General features: G+C 41.2%; 1 protein-coding gene across 4 annotated transcripts in view; it reads left to right on the forward strand.

Moving 5' to 3' along the window:
* The first annotated feature begins 10,127 nt into the window (after positions 1-10,127).
* Positions 10,128-22,682, forward strand: part of DERA (deoxyribose-phosphate aldolase) — a 233,788-nt gene continuing 221,233 nt past the window's right edge. For all 4 annotated transcript variants that reach the window (XR_014326609.1, XR_014326610.1, XR_014326611.1 and 1 more), the window contains exon 1: positions 10,128-10,183. Coding sequence is in view for 1 of the 4 variants with exons in the window: in XM_082850623.1 (XP_082706749.1) it covers positions 10,153-10,183 (31 nt within the window). In the remaining 3 variants the exon portion in view is untranslated. The remainder of the gene's footprint in view (positions 10,184-22,682) is intronic.

Raw genomic sequence — 22,682 nt, forward strand, 5'->3', positions numbered from 1 at the left:
CCCCCAAAAAATTCTGTTAAAATTGAGTGAATATTAACACACATGAGTGTACCTCTGAATGTGTATATGCAGATAGATAGGAAAGATTTTATAAAAATGGGGTAATTGTAGACCTGCAATGTTTGTTTTACTTTATCCTTTTAAGTTCAGGTGGTATTTAGAAAGCCTTTTTTTTTTTTTTTTTACCAACCTTTTAATAAAATGAATCAACTGAGTTTAGATTTGTGATACATTTATTTTTTAATATGGAAGGAATATTGAACTAGTAGTTTGTAAATACTTTAGAGAAATAAATAACATCTCTGCCAAATTGCTTTTTCTCTATCTTGTGAATGACCCTTGATAACTTTCCTTAAAAGGAATAACCAACCAAAAAATAAGTTTTTGAGGATTTCTGGTAAACTGGCGGAAAGCACAGTAGGCTGTGACTGCCTTAGAGGGCCAAGAGAGGTGTGTCATGGGGAGAGCCCACTGGTAATTCACACAGGGTCTCACAGCGTGAGGGTGTTTTCTTGTCAACTTGCTACATGCCTGGTTCTCTGCTTTGCAGCAGCAGTATTGTCAGTGTACCACAGACTCTAATCCTAGTCTGACTTATCTTAAATACAGTTGAGATTTATATGCACCAGGTTGGCATTTTGAAATTGCTTGGTATTTATGAAGTTTATGACCAAAGGAAGTCTCTTCTATTCAGGTTTCATAAAAGTCAAAAGAAAATACAGGGACTTCCCTGGTGGCACAGTGGTTAAGAATCCATCTGCCAATGCAGGGGACACGGGTTTGAGCCCTGGTCCGGGAAGATCCCACATGCCACGGAGCAACTAAGCCCGTGCGCCACAACTACTGAGCCCGCGCTCTAGAGCCCATGCTCCGCAACGAAAAAAGAACATGATTCTGTTAACTCAGAGTAAAAAAAAAAAGAAAATACAGATGCATACTTACACCATCACCGGGTGGCATATAGCTTGAAATCTGTAAAAGTTGTTTTAAGTTTATGAGTTGAAGAATTTCAGGCCATGGAGCTCTGTCATACCATAACTTATACTTGTGTGATTAGCGAGTTCATGTTGGTCAGATCTCTGGTTGACCGTATTGTCAAGTTCTTAGGTTTTTAGATTCTGGTTACCCAGTCAAGTCATTTTAGGTTTTGGCTTTTGCCGGATTAATGATCGTTAGCTAAAATCAAGGTGTTGGCAGAGCTGCATTCCTTCTGGAAACTAGGAGAGAATCTATTTCCTTTTTCCAGCTTCCAGAGGCCACTGGCATTCCTTGGCTCATGGTCTCTTTCGCCGTCTTCAAAGCTGGCAACATAGCATCTTCAAATCTCTGAGTCTCCTGCCACCCTCTTTAACTTATTAAAAGGACGTTTGTGATTACATTGGACCCACCTGGATAAACTCAGTTAAGATCCTTAACTTACTACCGTCTGTAAAGTCCCTTTTGCCATGTAAGGCAACATTCGCAGGTTCCAGGGATTAGGATATGGACATCTTTGGGGGGCCATTAGTCTGTTTACCAGACCTTCTAATGGTAGAATCCTATAGTAGAAATCTAGCAAAAAGTTAAAGTATATATTTACGAAAATTGCATTTGTCAAAGTCTCAAGTGTCCTGTGTGTTTCTAACCCAGTGGTCACTTTTCTCATCTTACTAAACCTTCAGCAGCATTCAATAGTTGTCTACTTCCTTGTTTTTGAAATACTTTATTTTTTTCACTTCTCTACAGCTTCTATCACACTCCTGGTTTTACTTAAATCTTTCTGACTGCTTCTGAATTTGCCAATTCCTCCTTTTCTGCTTCAGGTCTGGTCTATACTTTCTAGCTTTGCTCTCCAAAGGGAAAACTCATTGTGGGATTCAGTGTTTTCTGAAATCTTTCAAATTCATATATCCAGCCTGCTGCCCTGAGCACCAGAGTTTAATGGCATAGTTGATGTTCTACCTTAACCTTTAGTAAGCATCTCAGACTTACCTGTGGAAAACAAATCTTAATTTCTCAACCAAACCTATTTCCCCAACTTGTTACCCATTCTGATAATGGGCACTGCCTAAACTGAAAGACATAAAGTCCTTGAGTCTGTTCTCCTATCCCTATTTTTAGTCTATATGTAAGTCCTGTGGGTTCTCCTGAGTCTGTACTTGCCTCATGTCCACTGTTAACACCCTAGACCAGGCTCCCTCTGTTTCTCACGTAGACGGCTGCAGTGCCTTCCTAACTGTCCCCTCTTGCCCCTATTCCCCCACCCTGCCCTCATCCCATCCATTTTCTACACAGTAGGAAAGGTAATTGCTTTAGGGCTTGAAGAGGCTGAGTGACTGTCCTGTTTAAATCCATAGTGTCTTCCTATTATACCATGTTTTTACTATTTTCTGACTCTTGCTGCCTTTATGACTTTTCATTTTTCCCTTGCTTGTCCTGCTCTAGCCTCAGTGGCTTCATTTCACAAGGCCTTTTCACTTGGCTTGCTATTTCTGCTACTGGAGCCACTCTTAAATATATGCATGGCTGACCCTTTCTTGTGATTCAGGTCTCAAGTCCTGTGACCCTCTTGTCATTTGCTATTTTGCCCTAGTTTTTTCAGAGTTCTTACCAGTCTGAAATTACCTCGTATATTTTTTGTCTTCACCAATATTGCTTTGCTTAGAAAGGTGGCTGGTACATCATAAGTGCTCAATAGATGTTGAAACAAGTCCCTAAATGAGCACCAGATCTTACCAGACCAGTAAGATTATTTTTCAGTTATGCAGCAGACCATCCTCTCCACTGAAGAGTCAGACGTGGCCGGAACCTACTCAGAGCACTTGCCTCTCCAGTGAATTCATGTACAGCTTTATCGGACTTGAGGTCCAATAACCTAGGAGGACTTCAGCTTGTGTGATACAGTCTCCCCATCTCCACCCTGCTTCCCATTCCATTCTTCCTCTGGCACTTCCTCTCTATGTCCTAACGTCATGGTAGCTCAAATCCTGCCTAAGTTTTAGTAATTTACCCTACGAATCATTGCGTCTCCATGTCATCTAGAGGTTTCTTCTAAGAAACCAGGATTGAGCACAGTCAATTCTCTTGAGAATTTTTCATGTCAGTAAAGTTCAACATATTCGTTTTAATGTCTACAAAATAGTAAAGATGTACCATAATAACTTAAAGGTTACATGTTTTAATAGTTCAAATTCAATGGAATTATTAATTTAGCTGCCTGTTTTTGAGACGAAGGTGGAGGCAAATAGATGTAACTGTTCAGGATGGAGTGACAGAATGGGGAATTGAAAATGCAGACCAAGGGGAAATATTTCTCTTGTAGGAACCTTATGTTTTACACCTGAATATTTTCGGACAAACAGTGATTCTGTTGAGTTACATGTGGGTCTCACACTAGGGAGATTCCTGAAGAAAAAGAATCACTGGAGGAAGAACATTCTCAGATAGGCTTAGCTTTTCTTTGCTTAGCTATAGGAATGCAGTGTGACAGTGTCACCTAGATCAGTGTGACTTTAAAATCAACAGAGTTCTTGGAGAAACAAATGAGGCATCTAAGAAATTTACCTGTGGAAACAAGGCCGGAGTATGCATCTAAATGATAGCTAATGAACAGTAACCATACTTTATAGGTTGAATCACTTTATATAATTAATGAGAGAATGGAACTTGGTCAAGTGGAAAAGAACTGGTTAAAGTTTACAGATGTGTGTAGAAATAGTATTTTTTTAATCTCTCCAATAACCCAGTGGAGATAGGTAGTATCTACATTATACATATGGGAAACTATTTTAGAGGTTAAATGACTTGTCTAATGAGTTTGGCTTCAAAGAAATAGTTGGAACAGTAAGTGTGTGGTCTGTAGGTTATATTGCCTGGGTTTGAACAGATTTGGTGGGGAGGTATCAAATAATTGATGGAATGGGCTTAACTCATACGAAGCACTTAATATTAGCTAGTGTTATGTATTTATCAGTGATTTCCCAACTTTGGGATTTGGTGGAAAAATAGATTAAAAAGGCAGGGGGGGGTTAGGTGGGGGTCGGTGGCAAGACTGAGTGGTCTGCCTCTAATTTTGCCAAGTGAGGCTATGAAAACATCTACCAGCACAATATTCATGAAAGAAAGGTCATTTTAAAATCCAAGTTGGTAGTGAAGGGCATAGTGTCAGGACTGTTCTTTAAATTGAATAAAACTTCATAAAAGACTCAGTATAATTCTTATTTTTCTTATCTCACCATGAAGTAGGAACTAGATGTTTTAGAAGTCTCTCTGCAGTTCTGAAATATTTTGATTCTAATATTCATACTCTCCCCTAGTCCTCCCTGTTTCTACACTTTCCCCCATCCGATTTAGAAATACTGTTCACAATCCATAATCTAAGTGAATTTTTACCTAAGGAACCTGTGAAGGACTGCTCTAAGAAATCAGAAAGACTACAGTCGAATAAAATTGGACTTGTTAAATCAGTGGGCACTATAACAAAGTAGCACAAACAGTAATATATGATCAGTCATCTAACAAGTACTGTAGTAGCCTCTGGGCGTATGACCAAGCGAACACAAGTATTGGGTTGGCCAAAAAGTGCCTTCGGTTTTTAAGTAAAAATAAAAGACACAGTCTTCATTTTCACCAAGAACTTCATTGAACAACGTATTCACCCTTTTGTTCCACTACCTTCTGCCATTTTTCAGGCAACTTTGTAATTCCATCTTCCCAAAACTTTTTATCTTTTTGAGCAAAGAACTGTTCCATGTGCCTTTTACAGTCTTCCAGGGAATTGGAGTTTTTTTCATTAAGAGAACTTTGTAAAGACCGAAATAAATGGAAATCCGAAGATGCGACATCTGGTGAATACGGCAGATGAATCAGAACTTCTCAGCCAAGCTGTAACAGGTTTTGCCTGATCATCAGAGAAACACGCGGTCTAGCGGGCTTCCCTGGTGACGCAGTGGTTGAGAGTCCGCCTGCTGATGCAGGGGACACGGGTTCGTGCCCCGGTCTTGAAAGATCCTACATGCCGCGGAGCGGCTGGGCCCGTGAGCCATAGCCGCTGAGCCTGTGCGTCCGGAGCCTGTGCTCCGCAACGGGAGAGGCCACAACAGTGAGAGGCCCGCGTACCGCAAAAAAAAAAAAAAAAAAAAAAACAGAAACATGTGGTCTTGCATTATCCTGATGGAAGATTACGCGTTTTCTGTTGACTAATTCTGGACGCTTTTCGTCGAGTGCTGCTTTAAGTTGGTCTAACTAGTACTTGTTGGAATTAATCGTTTGGTTTTCCGGAAGCAGTTCATAATAGAGGGCTCCCTTCCAATCCCACCATATACGCAATATCACCTTCTTTGGATGAAGACCGGCCTTTGGTGTGGTTGGTGGTATTTCATTTCACTTGCCCCACGATCTCTTCCGTTCCACATAATTGTACAGTATCCACTTTTCATCACAATTTGTTTTAAAAATGGAATATTTTCATTACGTTTAAGTAGAGAATCGCATGCAGAAATATGGTCAAGAAGGTTTTTTTTTTTGCTTAACTTACATGGAAACTAAACATCAAAGCGATCAACATAACCAAGCTGGTGCAAATGATTTTCAATGCTTGATTTGGATATTTTGAGTATGCCAGCTATCTCCCACGTGGTATAACGTTGATTGTTCTCAGTTAATGTCTCGATTTGATCACTATCAACTTCAACTGGTCTACCCGGCTGTGGAGCATAGACCAGGGAGAAATTCACAAACTACTTTTGACACGTTCCATCAGTCACAGCACCTTCTCCACACACTGCACAAATCTTTTTTTGCATTTCAGTTGCATTTTACCTTTCTTGAAATAATAAAGCATATTATGCTGAAAATGTTGCTTTTTTTCTTCCATCTTCAATATTAAAATGGGTATACAAAAATTCACCAATTTTGATGGCTTTTTTTGTTTGTTTGTTTGTTTGCAGTACTCGGGCCTCTCACCGCTGTGGCCTCTCCCGTTGCGGAGCACAGGCTCCAGACACGCAGGCCCAGCGGCCATGGCTCACGGGCCCAGCCGCTCCACGGCATGTGGGATCCTCCCGGACGGGTGCACGATCCCGCATCCCGTGCATCGGCAGGCGGACTCTCAACCACTGCGCCACCAGGGAAGCCCCTTGATGTCTTTTTTTAAATGCATGCTGATAGGACAGCTGTCACATACAATCTAAAAAAAACTGTGTTTTTTAAAAATTAATTTTGGCTGCGTTGGGTCTTTGTTGCTGTGCGCGGGCTTTCTCTAGTAGTGGCGAGCAGGGGTTACTCTTCGTTGCAGTGTGTGGGCTCTAGGTGCGCAGGCTTCGGTAGCTGTGGCATGCGGGCTTAGTAGTTGTGGCTCACGGGCTCTAGAGCGCAGGCTCAGTAGTTGCGGCACACGGGCTTAGTTGCTCCGCGGCATGTGGGATCTTCCCGGACCAGGGCTCGCACTCATGTCCCCTGCATTGGCAGGCGGATTCTTAACCACTGTGCCACCAGGGAAGTCCCACAAAATTGTTTTGCATGAAGTTAAAGACAACTAAGTGCTACTAGAGCCATCTTACGGAAAAAACTGAAAGAACATTTTGGCCAACCCAATAGTTCATGCCCTTTGACCTTTAACTTTTGGATTATTCCTGTCTTCCAGGCCAGGTATGTTCTTGAGGTTTCAAGATAAATATGACATATTCTTAGAGCTTTAATTTTCACTGAAGGAGAAGTGGGGGTGGGAAGATAAGTAATTTATCCGGTAACTTTTTATTTAAAAACATATCCACAAAAAGGAATGGCACGCAAAATGGGTTAAAAGAATACAATAAAGACAATTTTACTCTTGTAAGAGCCAGTTTGGTCTTTAGCTCCAGATTGCATGCATAGTTTCTCTGCCTCTAGGCTGGTGATTCTTTGCATTTAGCTGGCATAAACATCATCTGAGGGAATCTGTTAAGAATACAGATTCCAAGGTCCTAGAGATTCTTTTTTTTTTTTTATAAATTTATTTATTTATTTTTGTCTGTGTTGGGTCTTCGTTTCTGTGCAAGGGCTTTCTCTAGTTGTGGCAAGCGGGGGCCACTCTTTTTCCACTCCTGTTGCGGAGCACAGTCTCCGGACGCGCAGGCTCAGCGGCCATGGCTCACGGACCCAGCCGCTGCGCGGCATGTGGGATCTTCCCGGACCGGGGCACGAACCCGCGTCCCCTGCATCGGCAGGCAGACTCTCAACCACTGCGCCACCAGGGAAGCCCGGGGGCCACTCTTCATCGTGGTGCACGGGCCTCTCACTGTCGCGGCCTCTCTTGTTGCGGAGCACAGGCTCCAGACACACAGGCTCAGTAGTTGTGGCTCACGGGCCCAGTTGTTCCGCGGCATGTGGGATCTTCCCAGACCAGGGCTCGAACCCGTATCTTCTGCATTGGCAGGCAGATTCTCAACCACTGCACCAGCAGGGAAGCCCGGTCCTAGAGATTCTGATTCAGTAGGGCTGTGGTGAAGCATAGAATCTGTTTCAGGAAAAAAACTTTTGGGAGATTCCAATGTAGTAGTGGTCCAAAGAGCTAAGAGGCCTTACCTTAAGGCTGGATACTTCAGAAGTTTCAGAAAGCAATAAATTTAAAAGGGAAGTCCACAAAGTGAAACTTAGCAACATTTCTTCATTAAAAAAACCCTCACTTTTTGCATTCCATCCCTAGTGTCTCTGAATGCTGCCAATTTGACATATGTTCAAACTGTAGAGATTAATTCCAGATTAGTACTGTGCAACAGGCCAGTTTTAGAAAAAATCCTTGAGAAATTCTTGTCAGATATATTGCAAAAATGTTTGCTACAGGAGGCTGTCCTGATTCTGGTTTTCCAACTAAGTTAGGATCTCGCAGCTTTTTTTGGTTTGTTTTAATACATTTACATTATCCACGAATGCATAATGAATGGCTTGGAATCTGGCTTAGAGTTGTTATCTGCCTCTAAAAAATAGAATTCCATTTATTGCCTTTGTATCTTTTAGGGATTTCTGGCCTCTCCAGCCAAAGATCACCAGGAATAAATTTGGGTTTACTGACTTGCTGCAGTAAGGGAGAATACTCACCAGGGGAACTGTGAGATGTCTCAGTTAGAGGGTGTCAGAAATGACATAGGATTTGGGCTTGTGTCTGGTGATTTGGGAAAAGTTCAAGGAAGTGGGCCATTGCTCTGCATTGATGTTGGCAGGAAGGGGTGATAATTCTGACAGGGCATTTTACTTCTTATCTAAAATACAAGAAGAATGGGGTGAGGCTAAAACTGACAAGTAAAGAAGTGACAGTCACTTATAACAGCCAGGATTAGGGGGCTGTTTGGTCATTTTTGTGGTTTGGACAACGTTCATTTTTTGTGTTCAGACGTGATTACAAGGGGTCTTGTTTTTTATCAGAGGCACAATGGCCTTGGCTGATGTTGGTGTTCTGTGAAATTGTTTTACGTTCTACTGGGGAACACGGTGGTCTACCTGTGAATGCTAGGCCAGCTCGGGGCTTTCAGGGTGAAGACAGAAATAGGTAAAATGCTATTATATAAATGAATGGGATGTAGACACTTTCAAAATGTTTGGCAATGGCTTTGTGCTGACAAGGCTGAGAGGCAGCTACGTGGGGGGGGGGAAAAGACTGGGATTACCTTTCCTATGTAGCCTGTAATTGCTGTGTGAAGCTGACAGTAACAACCTTAGCTTCCATTTGTTGAGCACCTACTATGTGCCATGAAGTGTGTTGTACTAGATGCTTTACACATGTACAGCACCTTTGCAAGTCAAATCTATTTTGAACATCCCCATTTTACAGGCAGTAACATTCCTGGAACCTGCTAGTCATTAGGTGGAATTGTTGGTGTATTGAGTTGGACCCGTTTGGCGTCTGCTCCATTACATCAGGATGCCTCTGTTCATAACTTTGGTGTCTGTAGGTAGAGCAATGGAGAGACAGTATATACTTGGCAGGATTGTTCTGGGATTCGAATGCTATCATCTCTCTGAAAGTACCTAGCATAGTAACTGGCTCATGGTAAACAAGCCATAACTAAGAGAGTTCCTTCTTTCAGCAGAGTGGAGCTGTCTCTGACCGTGAGTACAGAGTTGATTAGTAGCCTGTGTTGAGTGACTCCAGATAACTTTAACCAGCTACTCACAAAAAAAGCCTGAAAAAAGTCTTAGTATCACAGAATGAGAATTTTAGAGCTCCAAGATGTTGTCAAGGGACTTCCCTGGTGGCGCAGTGGTTAAGAATCCGCCTGCCAACGCAGGGGACACAGGTTCGAGCCCTGGTCAGGGAAGATCCCACATGTCGTGGAGCCACTAAGCTCGTGCGCCATAACTAGTGAGCCTGCGAGCCACAACTACTGAAGCCTGCCCACCTAGTGGCCATGCTCTGCAACAAGAGAAGCCACTGCAATGAGAAACCCATGCACCGCAACGAAGAGTAGCCCCCATTTGCCGCAACTAGAGAAAGCCTGCACGCAGCAACGAAGACCCAACACAGCCAAAAATAAATAAATAATTAAAAAGAAAAGATGTTGTCAAGGTGCTTTCTTACAGATAAGGAAAATGAAGTTTAGAAGGGCAGTTGATGGCCCGGTGTCACACTTAATCGCTGCCAGAGCAAAGCTGAGACCCCAGTTCTTCCCACTCCTAGGCCTCCCGGTTTTTCAGGTCACAGAGTTGCTTCTCTTCAGGAAGCCAAGCGTAGAAGTCACATGGCACCGGGCCTCAGTTTGCTGGTTGGCCGCCCTTACCAGGCTAAGGGATCACCGCTCCCATTTCAGGTGTGGGGTCCTCGAGCTCTGGTCTCAGGCAGTAATTGGAAGGATCCTCTCCCTTCTTGTTCTGTAATCCTACTGTGAAAAGTCTCCAAATGCTTTTATTCAGTACAGTCAGCAACTTAAGGGTTTCACCACTAGTTCTGGCAGCATGGTTTACGGGAGTTAGTACACGAGTTCCGCACCTGCTGGAGAAGACCGAGGAATGCGCGCAACGGATTTTCCTGGCCGAGAAAAGGACCCGGAATCCCGCCTCCGCGGCCCGGCCGGGGGCTACGCCCCCAGAGCGGAGAGGGCGGGGCGTGCGGCGCACGCGCGCGCGGAAGCAGGAAGGGCAGAGCTAAGGCAGGCGGGCTGGCGGGCGCTCGGGAGCGGGCGGAGCGGTGGCGGCCCTACCATGTCGGCGCACCAGCGAGGCACGGAGCTCGGTAAGGGCCCGCGGTCGCTCTCTCCCCTCTCCGTTGCTCCCGGTCCCCTGTCTCTTCGAGCCTCGCGCTGCCCGGTGCCCTGGCCAGGGGTCCCTGGGCGCGTGCTCCCCGGAGCGGGAGGCGTAGGCTTGGGGGCCGCACCTGGGAGACACAGCCCCTGCGCACGTGGACCCCGCAAACCTTGACTCACAAGCCTTATATTTATAAGCGGAAGGAATAGGAATGGATTAGACTTTTATCTTCCAACTCATTAGCTCACCTGGTTGCGAAAAACAGCAGCAACAAAAAAACCCCAAAGACCCCCAGACAAACCAGATGAAAACCTCCCTTCCACGCTCCTAATAGACTTATCTTGTGCGATTTAATGCCGGGTTTCCATAGGTAGTTGTTAACACAGCCGTATCCCCAGAGTGATCGTGCTGTTGGAAAAGTTGTCTCTGGACTATGTAACTTAATGTAAATTGTATGATTTTTAGAAGTACAGCGACTTCTAAAAGTGCTTGGATTATTTCCTCATTTATTTCATTTCATTGATGTTCTAAAATATTTCTGGCAAGAAAACTTAGTTTTGATTTCCCAAAATGTGAAAAATTCGCAATTCAAACATAGCAAAACCATGATGGAGCCAAAGGTTAAGGATCTCAGTTTAAGTATTATAGCTTGCATATCGGTATCCTGGATCTTCAGTTTAGCTCTGTGACTTTGGGCAAATAACTTAATCACTCTGTGCTTAAATTTCTTAATCTGTAAAATGATTATAATAGCACTTACCTCATGAATTGGTTTGGAGATTAAATGAGAGGATGTTAATTGTTTGGCACATTGTGAGTACATAGTAAATATATAATAGTATTATATATATATAGTAAGTATGTAATAGTTTACTATGTACTCACAATGTACCAAGTAAGTATGTACAGTAATAGCGTTAAAAGGTGAATTCTGGTTTTAGGGGCCAGTTTTGAGAAAATTAGCTATAAATTGTATGTAAGTCATACGGGTACACTTTTTTCTTTAAAAGTGACTGTTCTAACTAGAGTCTAGGCTTCATGAGATGGTCCAGAACTTTTGTCGAATGGTAAGAGCTTGTCTTTATAAAGGCAGGTGATTTCCTCACCGAACTGATTCGCCTTTACTCACTGCCCTTTAGCAGGTTATATTTTAAACTCTAGTTCTATCTTTGGAATGTGGACTTTAGTAATAAAGGAGTTCCCTAGATTGGAAGATCCAGAAAGATGGTGGATGGGCGATAGGGATGGGCTGTGGGTCTTAGTCATCTTGGTATCTTCAGGGTATGGCTACGTGACTTTGTTCGCCATTTGATGCACTGTTATTTCCCCAAAACTTAGTTTATTTTTCTTTCAAGAAACACAAACCTTTTTCTCTTTCTTTTTCTTATTGAGGTATAGTTGACATAGAACTTTTTTTACTTTATTTGCAAGAATTAGAATCACATCCATTCATTTGTTGAAAAGTAACAGTATAGACAAAAATCAGTTGCTATGTAGAATAATAGTAAATGTGATTTTTATGCAGCTATTTAAATGATCATAGTTTTGTTTTATTCTCTTTGTTTAAATAACATCAGATATATTTCTAGGGTGTTTTTCCTTCACTGGTATTAATCATTAATCCAGACAGAGATTTGGCCTAAAATAAATTATTTGAAATATTTATGTACTAGGAAAAAAAATCATTCAGTATTAATTTATGCAGTTTATTAGTTGATGCCTTTTATAGAGTTTTCTAATTAAAAGTCTTTTAAAATAAACACTAACTTTTTTAAAGAAATAAACTTTTATTCCCTTATTACGAAGGAATTCATGTTTATTGTAAAAATTTTAGAAAATACAGTTGGAACAAAACAACTAAAATTATTACTGATACAGTCACTAATTTATATTGTAGTGCATGTATATACTTCTTGTTAATAGACTTTTTTTTTTAATAAATAGGTTCATTTGAGACTGAATCTGACCCTCATGATAAAAACTTCAAGGAAAACATTCTTTTATGGACCCATTGGACATGAGAAAGAAAGAACAGACCCTCTAATGTTCATTTTTATGTCAGTGTATAGTGATCAATCCTATCTGTTTAAGATATTTTCTACTTAAAACATTAATTTCTGATTTTCTCCAACTTATACATAAAGCTTTGGGCAGTGTTTGCCATTAAGTGGGTAGGTGACAGCTGTGTCCTCCTATGGAGAAGGCTTGACCAGTTTGGAATCAGAAGGAAAAAGAACCCTAAATCTGGTCTAGCTCCAGCCTGTGGCTTTGGCCAGGCTACTTGCTTTCTTTGAACAGTAGATCAGCGGTTCTCAGAGTGTTGTTCTGGGACCTACAGCATTAACGTTAGGTGACAGCTCATTAGAAATGCAAATTCTCAGGCCACATTGATCTCTTAATGAGTCAGAAACTCTGGGGGTGGGCCCTGGCATTCTGGTGGTTTTAAAGTGGTTCTGAAATGCACTCAGATTTGAGAACCACTGGCTTAAAGATCTTTAGGGCTCTATGGAGTGCTTCTGGCCCTTTGCATTCTATTAAAATGGACCGATGATGTTCTTTTCCTTATTCTGCTAGACGCCTGTTAAGTTTTGCCTAAAATGTAGGTGCAGCAGGGGCAGTGATCTTTCTTTTCTTCATTGATGTATCCCAGGCAGTTAGGATAGTGTCTGGCACACAGAAGGCCCACAAACATGCCTGAATGCAGGAGTGAATTTAGAACTACTCCTTGCTTGGGAGCACTGGGGTGTCCACCTGGGCCCTTGTGTGTGGACAGGTGCTGTGCAGTCTCTACCTTCTCCCTCTTTTCTGAATAACGTTACAATTCAATTTTGTTACTTCTGTCTTTAAAGAGATCTCAAGAGGCTTACGAAGGATGTTGGCAGTGTGGCTTCCTTTCAAATGTGATTTTCTTTGGAGGCATCTGGAAAATGGGGGTGTTTGTATTAGGTGACTTCTAAGGGTCTCTGCTTTGTATCTGTCTGTATATCTGTAAGGTCTTGTGTTCAGAAAGGAAATTTACAAAGATAACTGAAAAACAGAAAAAAACTAATTGAAAACTGATTTTTAACTGGGACGGGATGGGGACAATTCTACGAATTTCCTGTGTTGCAGTAAAAAGAGATTGTTTTAGGCATATATCCACAATTCGAATGATCAGGGACCATGATTACTGAGGAATGTTTTGCTCTGTAGGGGCATTTTTTGTAATCCAAGTCAGAACAAACAGAAGGGGCAGTTTATTTGCTTAAAATACAGATAAACGAGATCAGTTCTGGATTAGTTGCCAAACCAAGAAGGAAGACGGGATTTTGTATTTTACAAAGCACTGTTATTCATCCAAAAAGTAGTTATTGAGTACCAATTGTCAACTGGGTAGTATTACCCTGGGCTCTGGGGATACAAGATGGACAAGGGTAGTCCCTGTCTTCACAGAGCTAGGTCTGATCCCTAGCTGGGCATCAAGCCAAAACTACAATTAAAATAAGTGCAAATGTGATATGCAGTTACTTTGCATTTATTTTTGTCTGTTTAAGAAATTAGATAGTTGTGCCTAAACTGTACCTTAAATGAGTTGCCATAACAGAGTTCTGGCCGTCTTGGCCTTGTAACTTTTATTTTCCCTTTAAGAACTTAGATGAGAATCAAAATGTAAGTAGCTCATTTCTGCCACTTGTGCTAAGGCATAACTTTGGTGTAGAATGCTTCTGATTTTGGTGGTGGTGATTTTTCCACTGCAAAGTTATCTTAGAAAAGTTAAAAAAAATTTTTTTTGACTGGAATCTTAAACTTTAAAGTTAGGCAAAGCATGGTTTGCTTGCACAATAATTCTTTATTTAACACTAGACACTATGCCTAGATGCTGGGTATAATGATGGTGGTTACCATAGAGCTTTAGTTTTGTGCCAGGTACTATACTGAGTGCTTTTTGCATTATCTCATTTAGTCTTCACAACAGCCCTGTGAAGATTTTATTACGATCTCTGTTCTACAGATGTGCAAACTGAGGTATAGAGAGTTTGAAGTAACTTGCCAAAAGCCAGTTAGGCAGAGCTAACGTGGCAGAGCCAGAATTCACACCTAGATGGTTTGGTGCTAACACTACGTGCTTCACCACTGCAATTGGTCTATTGGTGCTGCCTGGGGCACTCGATCTGGGATGTAAGAGAAGGCAAGTCGATAGCTAGTGAATAATTTTACTGTGACTTTCTTAGCTTTGATTTGCCTGTGTCTATGTGAAAGATTTTTGTTTTATTACCGTAACCTATCTTTTTTTTTAAACTTTTTATTTTATATTGGAGTATAGTTGGTTAACAACGTTGTGTTAGTTTCAGATGTACAGCAAAGTGACTCAGTTTTTTATATATATATATATATATATACATATACACAAACACATGTATCTATTCTTTTTCAAATTCTTTTCCCATTTAGGTTGTTACATAATATTGAGCAGAGTTCCCTGTGCTATACAGTAGGTCTTGTTGCATAATCCACATCTTAACCATTGCAATTTGTTTGGGGGAAGGTGAAGTTTATCCTGAGGGAGAATGGAAATATCCAAACTTTGGTGGATTATGAGAGTAAGCTTAGATGTAACTGAATAAGAAATTTTCTGGGGTGGCATCTTAAAGCCAGCCTTCCTCTGGGATTTCTTCAGGTAGGTGTGCTGATGTGCCTCAGAGCATCATGGGGTGGGGACCTGGGAGTAAGCTCCAAGCGGTAAGGTTTTTTTTTTTGTCAGTTGGTTTGTTTTCTTTTTCTTGTCTCTCTGTATTTTTGAAAACCCCAGCTCTCACACTCTAGTCTTTGGGCTTACTTTGGCTTCCTGGGTTTAAAAAGCAATCCTGTCTCTTGATGTGATCTTTAGGTGTAGAAAGAAAAAGAAAGAGAGAGAGAGAGAGAAAGAAAGAAAGGAAGATGGAGAAAAATTTTGATAATTATCTTTTGTTGATTTCAGGTAACTTTTTTGTCTTTGTTTTTTGTCTTTTTTTGGTTTGTTTTTTTTGGATTTCTAATTTTGGGACCTCTTTTTATAGTTTCCTGAGAACTGGAATCTCTTTAGTTATAAACAAGGCAGTTTAAGGAGTCTATAGATTTCAGGTGAGAAACAACATGAATTACCTTTCCAGAATCCCTTTTGTTGTTTATTTTTTGAGACAGAAGGGCATTGAAGATTAGGTAAGAATAGAATTGAAAATTATTAGATTTCTGCAGGGGATTTCCCAAGTGGAGTTAATTGGAGATTTCCTCTTAATTGTAAAATTGATTTGTGCCATATTTTAAATTAGTGTGGATTTTATATCTGAATCCAATGTTTTTTCTCTTTAATACTTAGTATATGTATATTTCTTTAGGTTTACTGTGATACTTTTGCAAACATTACCTCTTTTAATTCTCCCAGTAATCCTTTGGGGTGAGTTGTTATTTTCACTTCATAGGTAATGATTCAAATCCAGAACATCTGAGTACAAGGTCTTTATTCTTTGCTTTACGCCATAGCTGCCTCTGTGTGTATATGTAATATTCTAGGTACTAGGGAAGAAAGATAATATGAAAATAATTATTTTTATGTAATTCTGATCTTACACATGATGAATTTATCATCTTCCACTGAGTACAGGTATCCCACTGCACTTGGTTACCTTACGCCACTTCACTTATGAAATGCCTGCATTAGTACCTGTTTTCACTAATGGAAAGAAATTCAAAAGAATTTTTGCTTTTACGAAAAGTTACTAGACCTACTAATATAGGTCTTCCATAAAAGCGAAATGGCATAATGAGAACTTTCGGAAAGTGGGTGATACTTTTCACTTTGTGCCAGTTCGGCTGACCAAGGGTTTCCTAGGAGCCCTCTACTTTCAGATAGTAGGGGAAACCTGTATTGATTATAAACCAGAATAACAAAAGTTTTTTGCTGTACTTTTTTTTTTTTTTTTAACTTTAAAGCAATGTCAAACTTTTAGGGAAGTTGTAAGTGCAGTAGAAAGAACTTTTTCCTTTGAACCACCTGAGGAACACGGTTGACTGACACGATGCACCACCACCCCTGGATACTTGAGTATTTCCTATGGGTAAGGACAGTTTCCTCAAAGGCTGCAACAACTCTGCAGTCCTCAAAGTGAGACCTTTAACGTGGATACATTATTACCATCCAATCCACCAACTTCATTCACGTTTGGCCAGTTGTCCAAACAATGTTTTTTATTTCAAAAAGATCCGTTTCACAATCATATGTTGCCTTTAATTGTCTGTCTTTTTAGCCTTCAGGCTGAAATGATTGCTCAGTGTTTCATCGACTTTTGCAGCATATGGGCCAGTTATTTTATAGGATGTTCCTCCGTTTCTGTTTGTAGTGTTCTTTTCGTGATTAGATTCAGATTATGCATCTCTGGCAGGAATTTCACAGAAATGATGCTGTGTTCTTCTCATTGCATCCTGTTAGGTAGCCCATGATATTGACTTGTCTCATTATTGATGGTGTTCATTTTGATTATTCGATTAAGGTGCTGTCTCCTAGGCTTCACTGCTGTAAAGTTACTTTTTAACCTTTGTAATTCATGTGTATTTTGTGTGGTGGTACTTTGAAACTATTTAAGTACCCTGTTCCTCTGCAGATTTTCAATTTATTTATGTTTGTTTATATTAGTATATATTTGAGGTTTCCTATTTTTTCCAAATGGGTTGTAATTGTTACTATTATTATTTAATATTCAAATTGTTTAGCTTTTGCTAAGGGGGAGCCCCTTCATCCTAGCTTCTCTCTCTTTCTGACGTGTACCATTAGTTTTGAAGTACTTCATTCTTTTTTGGCTTCACAAGGTGTCCCAGGCTTATCTTATACTTCCCCTGCCCCAGCACTAGAGTCAGCCTTTCTCCAAGGAATGTTTCTTCCAGTGGATAATGGTATTTAGATGCCATGATCTGGGCGGTGGGTATGCACATGGTGACTGGAATGTCTCTGCTCCGAATCCCCTTACTTGGTAGAGCTAGAGAATGTGTACACACACACCCCCACACGTTTACTTCTGTAACTGTCTACTTATCATCTGTCTATATCTCTCTATATAGTGAAAACCAGGAGTCAGACTGATTCCTCCAATTCCGGTACAATACCACGGATTTGTTCCATTTTTCTCTCTTTGCATATTTGAAACCCTTCACATGCTGGGCTGTACATACTCCACGGCCAGTAGACATTCTTCTGGACTTACTCAGGTTCTGACACTCTGAGCTGGGTACCTTCATCCAGCCTGGGCTCCAACTGCTTGCATCAGGCTGCCGCCCACATTGATACCCCCCAGCAGGTCTATGGCTCTCTGGGCCAGGCTGCCCATCCACGTAGATAGCCTCCTTTTCCTGCTTGTCTCGACTCCCATGTCTGGCTACCCCTTCCCTTCGTGCAGACACCTTCTGTGTTGCGATTGGACTCTGGCGTACCCCCCGTGCTTAAGTGCCCCCCTAACTTGTTGGGCTCCCATAGCCCACTCTGGGCCATAGTTAGTCCCCCTCCTGACCTGGCTCAAATGACTCCCACCCTCCCGTGGTGGGGGGTTAGGACAGTTGTTTAGGAGGGGAGGGGACCAGAATGCATTTAAAAAATTTATTCTTATGTATTATAAATTTATACACATTTAAAAAAAAAAACCCAAAACAAAGTAGAGTTCCTGCTGTTCCTGGCACTGGTTACTTGTTGCTCGTGGTAATGGCTGGGATACCAGAGTGACCATAGCCTGGTCCCTGCTTTCCTGAAGCTTACAATCAACGAAGGGACACTGTCATGTACATCATCACAGGAGGATACAGGTGACCATATAGAAGTAATCAGATTGGAAAGTGATGGAGGAATTTACAGGTAGTCCAGGGGAGGTTTTTGGAAAGGATGTTTTTGACAGGGAGTAGTTTCTGCAAAGGAACTTACCCAAAACAGCCTGGCATGTTTCATTAACTATAGGAACCCAATTTTCAGATTTCTAGTGTAATCTTCTCATTCTGTAATGGCTAACAGTAATATTTTAGTGAAGAAAGAAGGAAAAAACCCTTCGTATTCTATGTATGAAATTCATCCACAGAGTCAATATAACGATCGTGTACGCTTTTAGGTTTTAAATTGGGCATGCTTTTCTGAACTCAAACTCTGATTTTTACCTTAGAAGTCTTTTACCATTTGCTTATAAGCATGAGTGATGAGACTGTGTTTTATTATTCTGATACTGTTTTGGTAAACAGAAAGAACTATAATCATTTGGGTTTGTTGTATAATCAAATAAATAAAAGTTTTCCATGGTGCCTGCTAATGAAAAAAAAAACAAACAAAAATTTTTTAAAAGCATCTGAGCTCTGTGGATTTTAATTGTTAGGAGGGAACACGGAGTTCAGGCGCTCATTTGAAATGGGATACCTCAGCCGGGAAAGAAAGACTAGTCAACGAGACAGCGGAGAGAGCCCTGGAGGATGCGATTTAAACGTGTCACTAGAAATTGTTTAAGTGGAGAGCGCTGGCCCTTTTAAAACGCTGCCTGTCACTGGAGGATTGGGTCACCTTGAAATGTGTTCATCTTTGAGTTAAAGGCATAAAAAGGCACTTTGAAATTTTTCAGTTAACTTTGGTGTGTGGTGTGTGTGCATCTGTGGATGTACCACTCCTCTGCCTGCCTCAGCCATGAATAGTCATTTCCCTGGAAACCAAAGTGGTCGCACGGGAGGGATAAATGTTTCATCTCCGCTCCAGCAAACTATACAGATTTGTAAGTGTTGAGACTCTCCCGGGCTGCAACTTCTGTCTTTGTAGAGTCAGGCCTACTTCCCCTAAAGCAAAGTCTGAGATAAGAGCAGCCTCTGGTAATTACTTCCTAAAAAGGTGCTACTTAAGTGGTGCTTGGGTTCTCCTGGAATGTGGTTAATAATGTCAAGATTGTGGTGTTTAATGTCTGGTAAAAATATCCAAATTAACTGCTCTTGTAATTCAGATTCAGGTAAGCTTTGAAACTGAACACCTAGCGGACACAACTCCTGCCCCATAGCCACAAGGTAGAGGTGTGTTTGTGTGTGTGTAAGTGTGTGATTTCATTCAGTGTCTAACATTTGGCGTTGAACTAGATGTCTGGCATGTTTAAGGTCTACAGACTATTATCTCTGATGTAGAGATCCTTGTATAAACATTACTTAGGAATATGTCAAACACTGTTTCCTAGGGAAATAAATAGTGTCCGCATTTATAAAACTCTTTTTTTTTTTTTTTTAAACATGTCACCCTTTCACAGCAGGAAGGCATCTTAGGTATCAGTCTCACAGATAATACCTTGTATTACAGACGAGTAAATGGGGACCTAAGGAAGGTAAAGCTATGGTCACAGGGCCGGTTAGAGGCAGTGCTGGACTTGAGGCTCAGGCTCTGTCTTTGCTGATTTATTCCAATACATTGCATTACCTCCATTTACCATTAGCTTTGAGGGAGCTCGGCTGGGTTCTGGCCCTGAATCAGGATCACCTGAGATGCTTGTTAAAAATGCAGATTCCTGAGCTCCACAATAGCTTTCCTTACCCATATGAGAGGAGGAGCCCGGGAATCTACATTTCACAAGCTCCCCAGATGGTTCTCATGAACACTGCAGATTGAGAACCCTGCAGTAAGCCAGAGTGACCCAGATCAGTTAGAGTTTCAGGGAATCTTCCGTTACTGTATTCAGTTGGCTTGTATCCGCGGGTTCTGCATCCCTGAAGGGGCTTGTATCCACATACAAGCGGGTTCCGCATCCCTGAAGGGCTGATTGTACTATGCCATTTTCTGTAAGATATTTGAGCATGCATAGATTTTGGTATCCGTGGGACTCCCGGGATGAATCCTGTGGATACTGAGGGACGACTGGATTACTTTTTTTGAGAAATCCTTTCTCTGTGACTTTTACCTTTACGTTAATATCTTTTATATGTCATAGTTTTTTGTATTTGGTTACCAAAGCTTCTGCAAGCAAATCTGGGGACAATTTAGCCTTTTATTTTCTAGTCGAAATATGTCACCAAATGTGCAAAGCATATTGTGAAGGCATATCGGAAAAATCAGGAGTGTAGGGCAGTTAAGTAGGTGTATATATCTGAAAAGTGCATTGTATCTGAAATGGAGCATATTTTATTCAAATAATGCCGTGGCTAATTGGAAAAATATAGTCCAACAGTGGTCCTGATGATGATTTTGGAGACTTATCCGAGAGTATCTTCTCCACGGTCTCAGAGACTGGAGGGGGCAGACCCTGAAGATCCCAATACCCGCAGATGTGATATTGTCTACCAGAAAGGGTAATTTAGTTAGTTTTCTGGTGGGAGAAAGAACATATTCATATCTCCTTGGAGACTATTAAGTTTGTGTCGTGGACTCAGGGAGGAAGGGGACAATCCTCTATATATTTGCATTTGGCAAAGTGGCTCCAGCTCCGTATATTTTGGCGTTTTGGGGGGAGATTTTTTTTTTCTCTACCGTATTTAGGGAGAAACCGAAATGCTTCTGATAATTTTCCAAAGAAACAAGAAATGTATTTTAGTCTTGTATCGTTATAAGCAGAGTTTATTTTCCTTTTTCAAAAAGTTTTGGCTCTTCAGGAGGTAATTATTATTATACTCTCAAACCCTTCCATCCAGCACATATATGGAGAGTACCTAGTGCGGACTCGGCACTATCCACGTCTTTGTGAAAGAGACGAGGGCCACAGAAGGCGGGAGGCCCCGCCCTTGAGAAACTTGTCTTCATCAAACTTTGAAGTGTCACTGGGAAAGCACAGAGCTTTACTCTTGCCAAGGAAAGCAGACTTTGCTCATCCTTGGGATATGCTGTTGCCCTGTTTCAAACAATGAACCCGTCAACATTGTATTGATATTTATTCCTAACATTTAAAACTACTGTGGGAAATCTCTTGCATGAGGCAGAGATCTCGTATGGGTTTTATCAGTGAAAACACCTCATGGATCTGGCTCCAGGAAGAGAAAAAAATCACAGTTTCGTTCTGCAGATGAATATTGTTTGACTGGTTGTAATATTATGCCAGTAACTACATAAAGTAGAGAAGCTGTGGGACTTAGTGATTAGCACGTAGAGTCTAGACATTAGGCATTGGTGCTGGTAATACGGAAGATGCCTCAGACAAAAAGCAGACTTCTCTCTGCTTCTGAAAGAGAGTTAAATTGTTTTGGTGCCGACAAGAGTACGTTCACATGTCAAGTGGAATCAGGCATCCTGTGGAGTGAATGTCGGGGGATCTGTACCTGGCCATGTATGCTTCACCCAGTGCATTGTGGTTTATCAGGAAAGGATACAGGATTGGGAGGGACCCAGGCATTTTGGTCCTTTCTCTGACAGCATCTGGCCATGTGACCTTGGGTAGGGGACTCCAGTGCCCTGGCTTGTGCTTTCCAAATTGGTGAAACAGACATATGACAATGTTCGTTGATCTGTTGTAACAGATGTGCCACTCTGGCGGGGGGTAAATGGGAAGTCTCTGTACCTTCCACTCAGTTTTGCTGGGAACCTCAAACTTCTCTAAAGAATGAAGTCTACTGAGAAAACAAAACATGGGTAGTGGGGAGGGTATGCCTGTGTGGGGCGGGGGGTAAATGGGAAGTCTCTGTACCTTCCACTCAGTTTTGCTGGGAACCTCAAACTTCTCTAAAGAATGAAGTCTATTGAGAAAACAAAACAAAATACAGTCACATGATCTCTGAGAGTCCTTCTGAAGTTCTTTGAGTCTTCTGGTCATTGCTTAGAGTTACCGTTCTGTGGAACTGTAGGTCTGCGATGGTCTCTGTGCTTGGAATTCATACCTTTCCCTCCTTCTGTGGTCATCACATTCCTCCCGGGCTTTCAAGGCTCTGAGTTCCAGTGATCAGTTTTTATCCCCCACCCTGCATTCTGTGACGATTGGACACAATGAAATACATTATTATGTATTTTCTTTCTCTCTAGATGTTTCATGAATGTACATCTGGACTTCACAGGTCTTTCACGCAAGCAGAGCCTTTTATTTTGTATTCATTCCTCTGCATGGCAGAGTATTGATCATAGTCTTAGTGTTTCATTCATAAAAAGTACCTTGTAGATTCATCTCTTCCTCTTTTCTTCTGTTCCTACACTTCGCTCATTCTATCGCATATCTAAGTCATGACAGTGGTCTTTCTCATCTGTCCCAGGAAAATCCATATTTGATTAAACTTTTCCTTATAGTTTTTTATTCAAATAGAATAACAGCTTATCTTCTCATATTTGCTATTTTGATTATTTGGCTCCTTTAAGATGTATTTCCATTTCATGAAAAATATAAAATCTGACTTAGTCAAATTAATGTAATTGCGGTCTTTAGTAGAAAGGCGTAATTGAATTGGGGGGACAATCAAATAGTGCTGTCACCTACTGTATGGCTTAGGGAACTCTGCTCAATATTATGTAACAACCTAAATGGGAAAAGAATTTGAAAAAGAATAGATACATGTATATGTATAAC

This window comes from Leucopleurus acutus (assembly GCF_964270905.1).
Source record: "Leucopleurus acutus genome assembly, chromosome: 11".
In the NCBI taxonomy this organism is placed as follows: domain Eukaryota; kingdom Metazoa; phylum Chordata; class Mammalia; order Artiodactyla; family Delphinidae; genus Leucopleurus; species Leucopleurus acutus.